The 16,749-nt window shown below is 46.9% G+C and overlaps 1 protein-coding gene across 1 annotated transcript in view; it reads left to right on the top strand.

Annotated features, from left to right (window-relative positions):
• PPP4R4 (protein phosphatase 4 regulatory subunit 4) overlaps positions 1-16,749 on the top strand; it is a 290,124-nt gene that overhangs the window by 254,326 nt on the left and 19,049 nt on the right. The window contains exons 6-9 of the mRNA XM_073638312.1: positions 5,240-5,346; positions 5,626-5,733; positions 13,796-13,917; positions 14,691-14,974. Coding sequence (XP_073494413.1) covers positions 5,240-5,346; positions 5,626-5,733; positions 13,796-13,917; positions 14,691-14,974 — 621 coding nt within the window. The remainder of the gene's footprint in view (positions 1-5,239; positions 5,347-5,625; positions 5,734-13,795; positions 13,918-14,690; positions 14,975-16,749) is intronic.

Raw genomic sequence — 16,749 nt, forward strand, 5'->3', positions numbered from 1 at the left:
TTACTGATCCTGAGTTACCTCCTGTATTATACTCCAGAGCTGCACTCACTATTCTGCTGGTGCAGTCACTGTGTACATACATTACATTACTGATCCTGAGTTACCTCCTGTATTATACTCCAGAGCTGCACTCACTATTCTGCTGGTGCAGTCACTGTGTACATACATTACATTACTGATCCTGAGTTACATCCTGTATTATACCCCAGAGCTGCACTCACTATTCTGCTGGTGGAGTCACTGTGTACATACATTACATTACTGATCCTGAGTTACATCCTGTATTATACCCCAGAGCTGCACTCACTATTCTGCTGGTGCAGTCACTGTGTACATACATTATATATTGGGGGTGTCTCTTGTATATAGGGGGTGTCTCTTGTATATTGGGGGTGTCTCTTGTAAATAGGGGGTATCTCTTGTAAATAGGGGGTATCTCTTGTATATAGGGGGTGTCTCTTGTATATAGGGGGTGTCTCTTGTATATAGGGGGTGTCTCTTGTATATTGGGGGTGTCTCTTGTATATTGGGGGTGTCTGTTGTATATAGGGGGTGTCTGTTGTATATAGGGGGTGTCTCTTATAAGCAGGGGGTGTCTCTTGTATATTAGGGGTGTCTCTTGTATATAGGGGGTGTCTCTTATAAGCAGGGGGTGTCTCTTGTATATAGGGGGTGTCTCTTGTATATAGGGGGTGTCTCTTATAAGCAGGGGGTGTCTCTTGTATATAGGGGGTGTCTCTTGTATATAGGGGGTGTCTCTTGTTTATAGGGGGTGTCTCTTGCATATAGGGGGTGTCTCTTATAAGCAGGGGGTGTCTCTTGTATATAGGGGTGTCTCTTGTATATAGGGGGTATCTCTTGTATATAGGGGGTGTCTCTTGTGTATAGGGGGTATCTCTTGTATAAAGGGGGTGTCTCTTGTATATAGGGGGTGTCTCTTGTATATAGGGGGTGTCTCTTGTATATAGGGGGTATCTCTTGTATATAGGGGGTATCTCTTGTATATAGGGGGTGTCTCTTGTATATAGGGGGTGTCTCTTATAAGCAGGGGGTGTCTCTTGTATATAGGGGGTGTCTCTTATATATAGGGGGTGTCTCTTGTATATAGGGGGTGTCTCTTATAAGCAGGGGGTGTCTCTTGTATATAGGGGGTATCTCTTGTATATAGGGTGTGTCTCTTGTATATAGGGTGTGTCTCTTGTATATAGGGGGTGTCTCTTGTATATAGGGGGTGTCTCTTGTATATTGGGGGTGTCTCTTGTATATAGGGGTTGTCTGTTGTATATAGGGGGTGTCTCTTATAAGCAGGGGGTGTTTCTTGTATATTGGGGGTGTCTCTTGTATATAGGGGGTGTCTCTTGTATATAGGGGGTGTCTCTTGTATATTGGGGGTGTCTCTTGTATATTGGGGGTGTCTCTTGTATATTGGGGGTGTTTCTTATATATAGGGGGTTTCTCTTGTATATAGGGGGTGTCTCTTGTATATAGGGGGTGTCTCTTGTATATTGGGGGTGTCTCTTGTATATTGGGGGTGTTTCTTGTATATAGGGGGTGTTTCTTGTATATAGGGGGTGTCTCTTGTATATAGGGGGTGTCTCTTATAAGCAGGGGGTGTTTCTTGTATATTGGGGGTGTTTCTTGTATATTGGGGGTGTCTCTTGTATATTGGGGGTATCTCTTGTATATAGGGGGTGTCTCTTGTATATAGGGGATGTCTCTTGTATATAGGGGGTGTCTCTTGTATATAGGGGGTGTCTCTTATAAGCAGAGGGTGTCTCTTGTATATAGGGGGTGTCTCTTGTATATTGGGGGTGTCTCTTGTATATTGGGGGTGTCTCTTGTATATTGGGGGTGTTTCTTATATATAGGGGGTTTCTCTTGTATATAGGGGGTGTCTCTTGTATATAGGGGGTGTCTCTTGTATATTGGGGGTGTCTCTTGTATATTGGGGGTGTCTCTTATAAGCAGGGGGTGTTTCTTGTATATAGGGGGTGTCTCTTGTATATTGGGGGTGTCTCTTGTATATAGGGGGTGTCTCTTGTATATAGGGGGTGTCTGTTGTATATAGTGGGTGTCTCTTATAAGCAGGGGGTGTTTCTTGTATATAGGGGGTGTTTCTTGTATATAGGGGGTGTCTGTTGTATATAGGGGGTGTCTCTTGTATATAGGGGGTGTCTCTTGTATATAGGGGGTGTCTCTTATAAGCAGGGGGTGTCTCTTGTATATAGGGGGTGTCTCTTGTATATAGGGGGTGTCTCTTGTATATTGGGGGTGTCTCTTGTATATTGGGGGTGTCTCTTGTATATAGGGGGTGTCTGTTGTATATAGGGGGTGTCTCTTGTATATAGGGGGTGTCTCTTGTATATAGGGGGTGCCTCTTGTATATTGGGGGTGTCTCTTGTATATTGGGGGTGTCTCTTGTATATTGGGGGTGTCTCTTGTATATAGGGGGTGTCTCTTATAAGCAGGGGGTGTCTCTTGTATATTGGGGGTGTCTCTTGTATATAGGGGGTGTCTGTTGTATATAGGGGGTGTCTCTTATAAGCAGGGGGTGTTTCTTGTATATTGGGGGTGTCTCTTGTATATAGGGGGTGTCTCTTGTATATTGGGGGTGTCTCTTGTATATTGGGGGTGTCTCTTGTATATTGGGGGTGTCTCTTATAAGCAGGGGGTGTTTCTTGTATATTGGGGGTGTCTCTTGTATATAGGGGGTGTCTCTTGTATATTGGGGGTGTCTCTTGTATATAGGGGGTGTCTCTTGTATATAGGGGGTGTCTCTTGTATATAGGGGGTATCTCTTGTATATAGGGGGTATCTCTTGTATATAGGGGGTGTCTCTTGTATATAGGGAATGTCTCTTGTATATAGGGGGTGTCTCTTGTATATAGGGGGTGTCTCTTGTATATTGGGGGTGTCTCTTGTATATAGGGGGTGTCTCTTATAAGCAGGGGGTGTTTCTTGTATATAGGGGGTGTTTCTTGTATATAGGGGGTGTCCCTTATAAGCAGGGGGTGTTTCTTGTATATTGGGGGTGTTTCTTGTATATTGGGGGTGTCTCTTGTATATTGGGGGTATCTCTTGTATATAGGGGGTGTCTCTTGTATATAGGGGATGTCTCTTGTATATAGGGGGTGTCTCTTGTATATAGGGGGTGTCTCTTATAAGCAGAGGGTGTCTCTTGTATATAGGGGGTGTCTCTTGTATATAGGGGGTGTCTCTTGTATATAGGGGGTGTTTGTTGTATATAGTGGGTGTCTCTTATAAGCAGGGGGTGTTTCTTGTATTTAGGGGGTGTCTGTTGTATATAGGGGGTGTCTCTTGTATATAGGGGGTGTCTCTTATAAGCAGGGGGTGTCTCTTGTATATAGGGGGTGTCTCTTGTATATAGGGGGTGTCTCTTGTATATAGGGGGTATCTCTTGTATATTGGGGGTGTCTCTTGTATATTGGGGGTGTCTCTTGTATATAGGGGGTGTCTGTTGTATATAGGGGGTGTCTCTTATAAGCAGGGGGTGTCTCTTGTATATAGGGGGTGCCTCTTGTATATAGGGGGTGCCTCTTGTATATTGGGGGTGTCTCTTGTATATTGGGGGTGTCTCTTGTATATTGGGGGTGTCTCTTGTATATAGGGGGTGTCTCTTATAAGCAGGGGGTGTCTCTTGTATATTGGGGGTGTCTCTTGTATATAGGGGGTGTCTGTTGTATATAGGGGGTGTCTCTTATAAGCAGGGGGTGTTTCTTGTATATTGGGGGTGTCTCTTGTATATAGGGGGTGTCTCTTGTATATTGGGGGTGTCTCTTGTATATTGGGGGTGTCTCTTGTATATTGGGGGTGTCTCTTGTATATTGGGGGTGTCTCTTATAAGCAGGGGGTGTTTCTTGTATATTGGGGGTGTCTCTTGTATATAGGGGGTGTCTCTTGTATATAGGGGGTGTCTCTTGTATATAGGGGGTGTCTCTTGTATATAGGGGGTGTCTCTTGTATATTGGGGGTGTCTCTTGTATATAGGGGGTGTCTCTTGTATATAGGGGGTATCTCTTGTATATAGGGGGTATCTCTTGTATATAGGGGGTGTCTCTTGTATATAGGGAATGTCTCTTGTATATAGGGGGTGTCTCTTGTATATAGGGGGTGTCTCTTGTATATTGGGGGTGTCTCTTGTATATAGGGGGTGTCTCTTGTATATAGGGGGTGTCTCTTTTAAGCAGGGGGTGTTTCTTGTATATTGGGGGTGTTTCTTGTATATTGGGGGTGTCTCTTGTATATTGGGGGTATCTCTTGTATATAGGGGGTGTCTCTTGTATATAGGGGATGTCTCTTGTATATAGGGGGTGTCTCTTGTATATAGGGGGTGTCTCTTATAAGCAGGGGGTGTCTCTTGTATATAGGGGGTGTCTCTTGTATATAGGGGGTGTCTCTTGTATATAGGGGGTGTCTCTTATAAGCAGGGGGTGTCTCTTGTATATAGGGGGTGTCTCTTGTATATAGGGGGTGTCTCTTGTATATAGGGGGTGTCTCTTGTATATAGGGGGTGTCTCTTGTATATAGGGGGTGTCTCTTGTATATTGGGGGTGTCTCTTGTATATTGGGGGTGTTTCTTATATATAGGGGGTGTCTCTTGTATATAGGGGGTGTCTCTTGTATATAGGGGGTGTCTCTTGTATATAGGGGGTGTCTCTTGTATATAGGGGGTGTCTCTTATAAGCAGGGGGTGTCTCTTGTATATAGGGGGTGTCTCTTGTATATAGGGGGTGTCTCTTGTATATTGGGGGTGTCTCTTGTATATTGGGGGTGTCTCTTGTATATTGGGGGTGTTTCTTATATATAGGGGGTGTCTCTTGTATATAGGGGGTGTCTCTTGTATATAGGGGGTGTCTCTTGTATATAGGGGGTGTCTCTTATAAGCAGGGGGTGTTTCTTGTATTTAGGGGGCGTCTCTTGTATATAGGGGGCGTCTCTTGTATATAGGGGGCGTCTCTTGTATATTGGGGGTGTCTCTTGTATATTGGGGGTGTCTCTTGTATATAGGGGGTGTCTCTTGTATATTCGGGGTGTCTCTTGTATATTTGGGGTGTCTCTTGTATATAGGGGGTGTCTCTTGTATATAGGGGGTGTCTCTTGTATATAGGTGGTGTCTCTTGTATATTCGGGGTGTCTCTTGTATATAGGGGGTGTCTCTTGTATATAGGGGGTGTCTCTTATTCGCAGCTCACTGTGTTCTCTCTTTCTCCTTGTACAGATCCTCAATCCTCTGGTATCTAAGGCTCAGCTGTCTCAGACGTTGCAGTCACGACTTACCAGATGTAAGATCCTTGGGAAACTTGCCAACAAGTTTGAGGCTCACATGTAAGTCACCCGGGGATCTGCCTTTTATGTACAGTTTGGAAAACTATTGTGCTCTAGTCCTGGTCGCACTGCTGATGAGCTCGTTACAATGTATCAGTGCAGGTCAGAGTGAGCTCCATACAGTTCAGGACCTTTGATGCTGCTGTGTTGGGCTTACAGTGTTGTCTACATCGACTTTGTGACAAAGCCTCTGCGAGAACCCTGCCTGCACTTACTTGTGCATTTTCATCAATACTGACACTGAAAACATTCACTAAAACTTTCCCATCTGTGTTACAGAGTGAAGCGTGACATACTGCCCCTAGTGGAATCCCTGTGTCAGGACGTGGAGTACGAAGTCCGTTCTTGTATGTGTCGCCAACTGGAGTTCATTGCACAAGGTATAGGGTGAGTATAGCGACGCCTCAATAATGTATGTACACAGTGACTGCACCAGCAGAATAGTGAGCGCAGCTCTGGAGTGTAATACAGGGTGTAACTCAGGATCAGTAATGTAATGTATGTACACAGTGACTGCACCAGCAGAATAGTGAGTGCAGCTCTGGAGTATAATACAGGATGTAACTCAGGATCAGTAATGTAATGTATGTACACAGTGACTGCACCAGCAGAATAGTGAGTGCAGCTCTGGAGTATAATACAGGATATAACTCAGGATCAGTAATGTAATGTATGTACACAGTGACTGCACCAGCAGAATAATGAGTGCAGCTCTGGAGTATAATACAGGATGTAACTCAGGATCAGTAATGTAATGTATGTACACAGTGACTGCACCAGCAGAATAGTGAGTGCAGCTCTGGAATATAATACAGGATGTAACTCAGGATCAGTACAGGATCAGTAATGTAATGTATGTACACAGTGACTGCACCAGCAGAATAGTGAGCGCAGCTCTGGAGTATAATACAGGATGTAACTCAGGATCAGTACAGGATCAGTAATGTAATGTATGTACACAGTGACTGCACCAGCAGAATAGTGAGTGCAGCTCTGGAGTATAATACAGGATGTAACTCAGGATCAGTAATGTAATGTATGTACACAGTGACTGCACCAGCAGAATAGTGAGTGCAGCTCTGGAGTATAATACAGGATGTAACTCAGGATCAGTAATGTAATGTATGTACACAGTGACTGCACCAGCAGAATAGTGAGTGCAGCTCTGGAATATAATACAGGATGTAACTCAGGATCAGTACAGGATCAGTAATGTAATGTATGTACACAGTGACTGCCCCAGCAGAATAGTGAGTGCAGCTCTGGATTATAATACAGGATATAACTCCGGATCAGTAATGTAATGTATGTACACAGTGACTGCACCAGCAGAATAGTGAGTGCAGCTCTGGAGTATAATACAGGATGTAACTCAGGATCAGTAATGTAATGTATGTACACAGTGACTGCACCAGCAGAATAGTGAGTGCAGCTCTGGAGTATAATACAGGATGTAACTCAGGATCAGTAATGTAATGTATGTACACAGTGACTGCACCAGCAGAATAGTGAGTGCAGCTCTGGAATATAATACAGGAGGTAACTCAGGATCAGTAATGTAATGTATGTACACAGTGACTGCACCAGCAGAATAGTGAGTGCAGCTCTGGAGTATAATACAGGATGTAACTCAGGATCAGTATTGTAATGTATGTACACAGTGACTGCACCAGCAGAATAGTGAGTGCAGCTCTGGAGTATAATACAGGAGGTAACTCAGGATCAGTAATGTAATGTATGTACACAGTGACTGCGCCAGCAGAATAGTGAGTGCAGCTCTGGAGTATAATACAGGATGTAACTCAGGATCAGTAATGTAATGTATGTACACAGTGACTGCACCAGCAGAATAGTGAGTGCAGCTCTGGAGTATAATACAGGATATAACTCAGGATCAGTAATGTAATGTATGTACACAGTGACTGCACCAGCAGAATAGTGAGTGCAGCTCTGGAGTATAATACAGGATGTAACTCTGGATCAGTAATGAAATGTATGTACACAGTGACTGCACCAGCAGAATAGTGAGTGCAGCTCTGGAGTATAATACAGGAGGTAACTCAGGATCAGTACTGTAATGTATGTACACAGTGACTGCACCAGCAGAATAGTGAGTGCAGCTCTGGAGTATAATACAGGATGTAACTCAGGATCAGTAATGTAATGAATGTACACACTGACTGCACCAGCAGAATAGTGAGTGCAGCTCTGGGGTATAATACAGGATGTAACTCAGGATCAGTAATGTAATGTATGTACACTGTGACTGCACCATCAGAATAGTTAGTGCAGCTCTGGAGTATAATACAGGATGTAACTCGGGATCAGTACAGGATCAGTAATGTAATGTATGTACACAGTGACTGCCCCAGCAGAATAGTGAGTGCAGCTCTGGATTATAATACAGGATATAACTCAGGATCAGTAATGTAATGTATGTACACAGTGACTGCACCAGCAGAATAGTGAGTGCAGCTCTGGAGTATAATACAGGATGTAACTCAGGATCAGTAATGTAATGTATGTACACAGTGACTGCACCAGCAGAATAGTGAGTGCAGCTCTGGAGTATAATACAGGATGTAACTCAGGATCAGTAATGTATGTATGTACACAGTGACTGCACCAGCAGAATAGTGAGTGCAGCTCTGGAGTATAATACAGGATGTAACTCAGGATCAGTAATGTAATGTATGTACACAGTGACTGCACCAGCAGAATAGTGAGTGCAGCTCTGGAGTATAATACAGGATGTAACTCAGGATCAGTAATGTATGTACACAGTGACTGCACCAGCAGAATAGTGAGTGCAGCTCTGGGGTATAATACAGGATGTAACTCAGGATCAGTAATGTAATGTATGTACACAGTGACTGCACCAGCAGAATAGTGAGTGCAGCTCTGGAGTATAATACAGGATGTAACTCAGGATCAGTAATGTAATGTATGTACACAGTGACTGCACCAGCAGAATAGTGAGTGCAGCTCTGGAGTATAATACAGGATGTAAATCAGGATCAGTAATGTAATGTATGTACACAGTGACTGCACCAGCACAATAGTGAGTGCAGCTCTGGAGTATAATACAGGATGTATCTCAGGATCAGTAATGTATGTACACATTGACTGCACCAGCAGAATAGTGAGTGCAGCTCTGGAGTATAATACAGGATGCATCTCAGGATCAGTAATGTAATGTATGTAGACAGTGACTGCACCAGCAGAATAGTGAGCGCAGCTCTGGAGTATAATACTGGATGTAACTCATGATCAGTAATGTAATGTATGTACACAGTGACTGCACCAGCAGAATAGTGAGTGCAGCTCTGGAGGATAATACAGGATGTAACTCAGGATCAGTAATGTAATGTATGTACACAGTGACTGCACCAGCAGAATAGTGAGTGCAGCTCTGGAGTATAATACAGGATGTAACTCAGGATCAGTAATGTAATGTATGTACACAGTGACTGCACCAGCAGAATAGTGAGTGCAGCTCTGGAGTATAATACAGGATGTAACTCAGGATCAGTAATGTAATGTATGTACACAGTGACTGCACCAGCACAATAGTGAGTGCAGCTCTGGAGTATAATACAGGATGTATCTCAGGATCAGTAATGTATGTACACATTGACTGCACCAGCAGAATAGTGAGTGCAGCTCTGGAGTATAATACAGGATGCATCTCAGGATCAGTAATGTAATGTATGTAGACAGTGACTGCACCAGCAGAATAGTGAGCGCAGCTCTGGAGTATAATACTGGATGTAACTCAGGATCAGTAATGTAATGTATGTACACAGTGACTGCACCAGCAGAATAGTGAGTGCAGCTCTGGAGTATAATACAGGATGTAACTGAGGATCAGTAATGTATGTACACAGTGACTGCACCAGCAGAATAGTGAGTGCAGCTCTGGAGGATAATACAGGATGTAACTCAGGATCAGTAATGTAATGTATGTACACAGTGACTGCACCAGCAGAATAGTGAGTGCAGCTCTGGAGTATAATACAGGAGGTAACTCAGGATCAGTAATGTAATGTATGTACACAGTGACTGCACCAGCAGAATAGTGAGTACAGCTCTGGAGTATAATACAGGATATAACTCAGGATCAGTAATGTAATGTATGTACACAGTGACTGCACCATCAGAATAGTGAGTACAGCTCTGGAGTATAATACAGGATATAACTCAGGATCAGTAATGTAATTTATGTACACAGTGACTGCACCAGCAGAATAGTGAGTGCAGCTCTGGAGTATAATACAAGATGTAACTCAGGATCAGTAATGTAATGTATGTACACAGTGACTGCAGCAGCAGAATAGTGAGTGCAGCTCTGGAGTATAATACAGGAGGTAACTCAGAATCAGTAATGTAATGTATGTACACAGTGACTGCACCAGCAGAATAGTGAGTGCAGCTCTGGAGTATAATACAGGATGTAACTCAGGATCAATAATGTAATGTATGTACACAGTGACTGCACCAGCAGAATAGTGAGTGCAGCTCTGGAGTATAATACAGGATGTAACTCAGGATCAGTAATGTAATGTATGTACACAGTGACTGCATCGGCAGAATAGTGAGTGCAGCTCTGGAGTATAATACAGGATGTAACTCAGGAGCAGTAATGTAATGTATGTACACAGTGACTGCACCAGCAGAATAGTGAGTGCAGCTCTGGAGTATAATACAGGATGTAACTCAGGATCAGTAATGTAATGTATGTACACAGTGACTGCACCAGCAGAATAGTGAGTGCAGCTCTGGAGTATAATACAGGATATAACTCAGGATCAGTAATGTAATGTATGTACACAGTGACTGCACCAGCAGAATAGTGAGTACAGCTCTGGAGTATAATACAGGATATAACTCAGGATCAGTAATGTAATGTATGTACACAGTGACTGCATCAGCAGAATAGTGAGTGCAGCTCTGGAGTATAATACAGGATGTAACTCAGGATCAGTAATGTAATGTATGTACACAGTGACTGCACCAGCACAATAGTGAGTGCAGCTCTGGAGTATAATACAGGATGTAACTCAGGATCAGTAATGTATGTACACAGTGACTGCACCAGCAGAATAGTGAGCGCAGCTCTGGAGTACAATACTGGATGTAACTCAGGATCAGTAATGTAATGTATGTGCACAGTGACTGCACCAGCAGAATAGTGAGTGCAGCTCTGGAGTATAATACAGGATGTAACTGAGGATCAGTAATGTATGTACACAGTGACTGCACCAGCAGAATAGTGAGTGCAGCTCTGGAGGATAATACAGGATGTAACTCAGGATCAGTAATGTAATGTATGTACACAGTGACTGCACCAGCAGAATAGTGAGTGCAGCTCTGGAGTATAATACAGGATGTAACTCAGGATCAGTAATGTAATATATGTACACAGTGACTGCACCAGCAGAATAGTTAGTGCAGCTCTGTAGTATAATACAGGAGGTAACTCAGGATCAGTAATGTAATGTATGTACACAGTGACTGCACCAGCAGAATAGTGAGTGCAGCTCTGGAGTATAATACAGGATGTAACTCAGGATCAGTAATGTAATGTATGTACACAGTGACTGCACCAGCAGAATAGTGAGTGCAGCTCTGGAGTATAATACAGGATATAACTCAGGATCAGTAATGTAATGTATGTACACAGTGACTGCACCAACAGAATAGTGAGTACAGCTCTGGAGTATAATACAGGATATAACTCAGGATCAGTAATGTATGTACACAGTGACTGCACCAGCAGAATAGTGAGTGCAGCTCTGGAGTATAATACTGGATGTAACTCAGGATCAGTAATGTAATGTATGTACACAGTGACTGCACCAGCAGAATAGTGAGTGCAGCTCTGGAGTATAATACTGGATGTAACTCAGGATCAGTAATGTAATGTATGTACACAGCGACTGCACCAGCAGAATAGTGAGCGCAGCTCTGGAGTATAATACTGGATGTAACTCAGGATCAGTAATGTAATGTATGTACACAGTGACTGCACCAGCAGAATAGTGAGTGCAGCTCTGGAGTATAATACAGGATGTAACTCAGGATCAGTAATGTAATGTATGTACACAGTGACTGCACCAGCAGAATAGTGAGTGCAGCTCTGGAGTATAATACAGGATATAACTCAGGATCAGTAATGTATGTACACAGTGACTGCACCAGCAGAATAGTGAGTGCAGCTCTTGAGTATAATACAGGATGTAACTCAGGATCAGTAATGTAATGTATGTACACAGTGACTGCACCAGCAGAATAGTGAGTGCAGCTCTGGAGTATAATACAGGATGTAACTCAGGATCAGTAATGTAATGTATGTACACAGTGACTGCATCGGCAGAATAGTGAGTGCAGCTCTGGAGTGTAATACAGGATGTAACTCAGGAGCAGTAATGTAATGTATGTACACAGTGACTGCACCAGCAGAATAGTGAGTACAGCTCTGGAGTATAATACAGGATATAACTCAGGATCAGTAATGTAATGTATGTACACAGCAACTGCACCAGCAGAATAGTGAGTGCAGCTCTGGAGTATAATACAGGATGTAACTCAGGATCAGTACAGGATCAGTGATGTAATGTATGTACACAGCAACTGCACCAGCAGAATAGTGAGTGCTGCTCTGGAGTATAATACAGGATGTAACTCAGGATCAGTAATGTAATGTATGTACACAGTGACTGCACCAGCAGAATAGTGAGTGCAGCTCTGGAGTATAATACAGGATGTAACTCAGGATCAGTAATGTAATGTATGTACACAGTGACTGCACCAGCAGAATAGTGAGTGCAGCTCTGGAGTATAATACAGGATGTAACTCAGGATCAGTAATGTAATGTATGTACACAGTGACTGCACCAGCAGAATAGTGAGTGCAGCTCTGGAGTATAATACAGGATGTAACTCAGGATCAGTAATGTAATGTATGTACACAGTGACTGCACCAGCAGAATAGTGAGTACAGCTCTGGAGTATAATACAGGATATAACTCAGGATCAGTAATGTAATGTATGTACACAGTGGCTGTACCAGCAGAATAGTGAGTGCAGCTCTGGAGTATAATACAGGATGTAACTCAGGATCAGTAATGTATGTACACAGTGACTGCACCAGCAGAATAGTGAGTGCAGCTCTGGGGTATAATACAGGATATAACTCAGGATCAGTAATGTATGTACACAGTGACTGCACCAGCAGAATAGTGAGTGCAGCTCTGGAGTATAATACAGGATGTAACTCAGGATCAGTAATGTAATGTATGTACACAGTGACTGCACCAGCAGAATAGTGAGTGCAGCTCTGGAGTATAATACAGGATGTAACTCAGGATCAGTAATGTAATGTATGTACACAGTGACTGCACCAGCAGAATAGTGAGTGCAGCTCTGGAGTATAATGCAGGGTAAGTACTGTATGTGCACAGTGACTCCTGATGTAGGAGGACCCGTATATATGATAAACCTCCCATTGTCAGACATTGGTCCCTGCACTGTATGACGGTGATATGTCGGGTTATTGGGGGCGACGCTCCGTTTTTCTGCAGCACCCTCTCTCATTACTGTAGTCTCTGGTGGTCGCAGTCACGCTTCTTCATTAATAGGCGCCGTCCTCCAGTATAACACTGGTCAGTCTGTTAATGAGGACGTACTCGGGATTCTTCACTCATGGAGGAATATGAAGCGGAAGGAGGTGTATGAGAGTGATGGGGTCTTTGATGGTCGTGCTTCCCCCCATATGCGGTGTAGTTCAGAGCAGGTGGGGCCCCAGTTGACTCCCTCTCCGTCTGTGGGGGCTCGGTGAGAATAGCTGCCGTGATTGCCCGGTGCGGGGGCATCCTCACATTCCTGCAGCCCCCTCTGAGTGGGCCGTGAATGTGTCCTTTGTAGATATTGTGGGGGTCTCCTTGGCCAGGTAATGGCACAAAGGGAAGAAACAAAAGACGAGGACTCCAGAAAGCGACGCAGCGCTGAGTGCAGCTGACGATGACTCACGCGTTTCTGTACCTTGCGTGGTGCCTCCATGTTCTCGGCTGAGCCCTGAGCACGCAGTTCGTACAGCCTCCATGCTCTGCCATAGGGGCTGCATGGGGGGCTGTGTCTATCAGAACGGACCCCCTAGAAGCTGTGCTCCCTCATATAAAGAGCCCGATAGAGCAGAGCTGTATACCGGTACAGCAGAGGCCATAAATTCTAGGAAGGGCTCGAGGCCGGTGTACGTCACCGTCATCACTGCTGCCCCCGCACATAGGGTACGATGACTCTCTATACATCCTGCGGCATTGCTGGGGCACCGCATGGCGGGCAAACCAAGGACTCAGAGGTAGGTGCATGGTATAGGGGCATCTACAGCATCTCATTGTGGTAGTAGTGATCATTTCTACGTATTAATCAACGTTCTTCTTTGTTGTAGGGCAGAATTAACCAAAGCCGCCATTCTCCCGGAGCTGATCGAGCTGGCCAGGGATGAGGGAAGCACCGTGCGACTCGCCGCCTTCGAGACCCTGGTGAACTTGTTATCTATGTTCGATCACGGTACGTTCTTGAAAATGACAGAATCACCAGTAAGAACGGTGCGGATGTTAGCTTTAAGAGGGAGCAGAATTCAGAATGCAGCTCTGGGTGTGACTGACGTATAAAAGTAATAAAGTAGTAAGGTTACTTGTGATCAGTGTCACAGAGAATCATGGGAAGAAGCGGAAGAGAAGGTGTGGGTGTCCTCTGCAACCAGAAATGGGAAGGGGGGCAGGGGTTGGGGGGCTACAGAGCAGGACTCGGCTTCTGAATGGAGCAGGTGACTCATGCAGCCGGGCATCGGGCCCCTGTCCATCAGCCGCTCTCCAGATTACATGGCGGCCAGCGTCGGCGTTCTTGGCTGTCACCTGTGAGTCCTGACATTGAGGTGCGAGTGATCAGCGACTGCCGCTTGCGCTATAGAGGGGAACCGCCCCCCACACTCCTGTAATGAGGGTCCGGGATCATTGAGAGAAAGCGGCTGATCCCCCGAGCACAGACATTGAGATCTCGCCCACATCGCCCTCGTGTGCGGCCTCCGCAGCCCCCGGAGAATCCGTTCATATTTGCACAATTATGGAAATGTATGTCATCAGCGCTCAGGAATAAAAGAGGTTAATAATCCTATGAAGTATGTGACCCCCCCCCAGGGGCTGCGGCATCAGCTCCACCGCCTAAAATAATGATGTAATAATACACAGAAGTACAATGTGACGATGACAATGATACAATGCAGCGATGGAATGATGCAGCGACACAATGTAACGTTCCCACCGAACCTTTCATTCTTCCAGACGACAGAAGTCAGATCGTTCTTCCTCTGGTCAAGTCATTTTGTGAGAAATCTTTCAAAGCTGATGAGTCCGTCCTCACTTCTCTGTCCTTGCACCTCGGGAAGCTCTGCCACGGGTTACAAGGTGGGTCGCTGTATGTGCCACGGGTTACAAGGTGGGTCGCTGTATGTGCCACGGCTTACAAGGTGGGTCGCTGTATGTGCCACGGCTTACAAGGTGATGTAGACCCGCCCCTGCTGTCCTGTAGGGGGGGGGGGGGTGTAGACCCGCCCACCCGCTGTCCTGTAGGGGGGTGTAGACCCGCTGTCCTGTAGGGGGGGGATGTAGACCTGCCCCCGCTGTCCTGTAGGGGGGGGGGGGTGTAGACCCGCTGTCCTGTAGGGGGGATGTAGACCTGCCCCCGCTGTCCTGTAGGGGAGGGGATGTAGACCCGCCCCCCGCTGTCCTGTGGGGGGGGGGGGGTGTAGACCTGCCCCCGCTGTCCTGTGGGGGGGGGGGTGTAGACCTGCCTCCCGCTGTCCTTGTAGGGGGGGGTGTAACCTGCCCCGCTGTCCTGTAGGGGGGGGATGTAGACCCGCCCCCGCTGTCCTGTAGGGGGGGGGGATGTAGACCCGCCCCCGCTGTCCTGTGGGGGGGGGGGGGTGTAGACCTGCCCCCGCTGTCCTGTGGGGGGATGTAGACCTGCCCCCACTGTCTGTAGGGGGGGGGGGGGGGAGGTAGACCCGCCCCTGCTGTCCTGTAGGGGGGGGAGAATGTAGACCCGCTGTCCTGTAGGGGGGGGGAATGTAGCCCACCCCCGCTGTCCTGTAGGGGGGGGAATGTAGACCCACCCCCGCTGTCCTGTAGGGGGCATGTAGACCCTCCCCCGCTGTCCTGTAGGGGGTGTAGACCCGCCCCCGCTGTCCCTGTATGGGTGGGAGGGGGATGTAGACCCGCCCCCGCTGTCCTGTAAGGGGGGGGGATTGTAGACCCGCCCCGCTGTCCTGTAAGGGGGGGGGGAAGTAGACCCGCCCCCGCTGTCCTGTAAGGGGGGGGGGATGTAGACCTCCCCCCTGTAAGGGGGGGGGATGTAGACCCGCCCCCGCTGTCCTGTAAGGGGGGGCATGTAGACCCGCCCCCGCTGTCCTGTAAGGGGGGGCATGTAGACCCCGCCCCCGCTGTCCTGTATGGGTGGGAGGGGGATGTAGACCCGCCCCCGCTGTCCTGTAGGGGGGAGGGGGATGTAGACCCGCCCCGCTGTCCTGTAGGGCGGGAGGGGGATGTTAGACCCGCCCCCGCTGTCCTGTAGGGCGGGAGGGGGATGTAGACCCGCCCTGCTGTCCTGTAGGGGGGGAGGGGGATGTAGACCCGTCCCCGCTGTCCTGTAGGGGGGGTGGAGGATGTAGACCCGCCCCCGCTGTCCTGTAGGGGGGAGGTGGATGTAGACCTGCCCCCGCTGTCCTGTAGGGGGGAGGTGGATGTAGACCCGCCCCCGCTGTCCTGTAGGGGGAGGTGGATGTAGACTGCCCCCGCTGTCCTGTAGGGGATGTAGACCCGCCCCCGCTGTCCTGTAGGGGGGGAGGTGGATGTAGACCCGCCCCCGCTGTCCTGTAGGGATGTAGACCCGCCCCCGCTGTCCTGTAAGGGGGGGACGTAGACCCGCCCCCCGCTGTCCTGTAGGGGGACATAGGTGAGCTGAATACTAACATTGTGGAAAATCCTATAGAACAGTGGCTGCTCTCCATCGAGAAACTAAAACTCCTCGCATGCCCTGCAGAGCAGATGAGTGTAGTATGAGCTGCAGGTTGTGTGCTTTGGTGTGTATTAGTCATTTGCTTTCGGTGACCCTGAGCTCGTTCTGCTCTCACGCGGTATGAGTCATCCCGATTTCTTTAGCGCTACCTGACGTTACCTTCCATAATTAGTGTTTTGCTGAAGTTTCCTTTGTTTTCAGCTTCATTGTGTTAACAGCTTCGGTGATCACTGCGCGGTGAATCTCACTGCGCTCAGGGAATTGCTCAACTGTCACTCGCTGAAAGCAACATCCTGCGACTATTGGGCGGCTCCGCGTACGGCCGGC

The sequence above is a fragment of the Phyllobates terribilis genome, unplaced genomic scaffold (genome assembly GCF_046119375.1).
Source record: "Phyllobates terribilis strain yellow unplaced genomic scaffold, ASM4611937v1 Scaffold_7__3_contigs__length_470593459, whole genome shotgun sequence".
NCBI lineage: Eukaryota > Metazoa > Chordata > Amphibia > Anura > Dendrobatidae > Phyllobates > Phyllobates terribilis.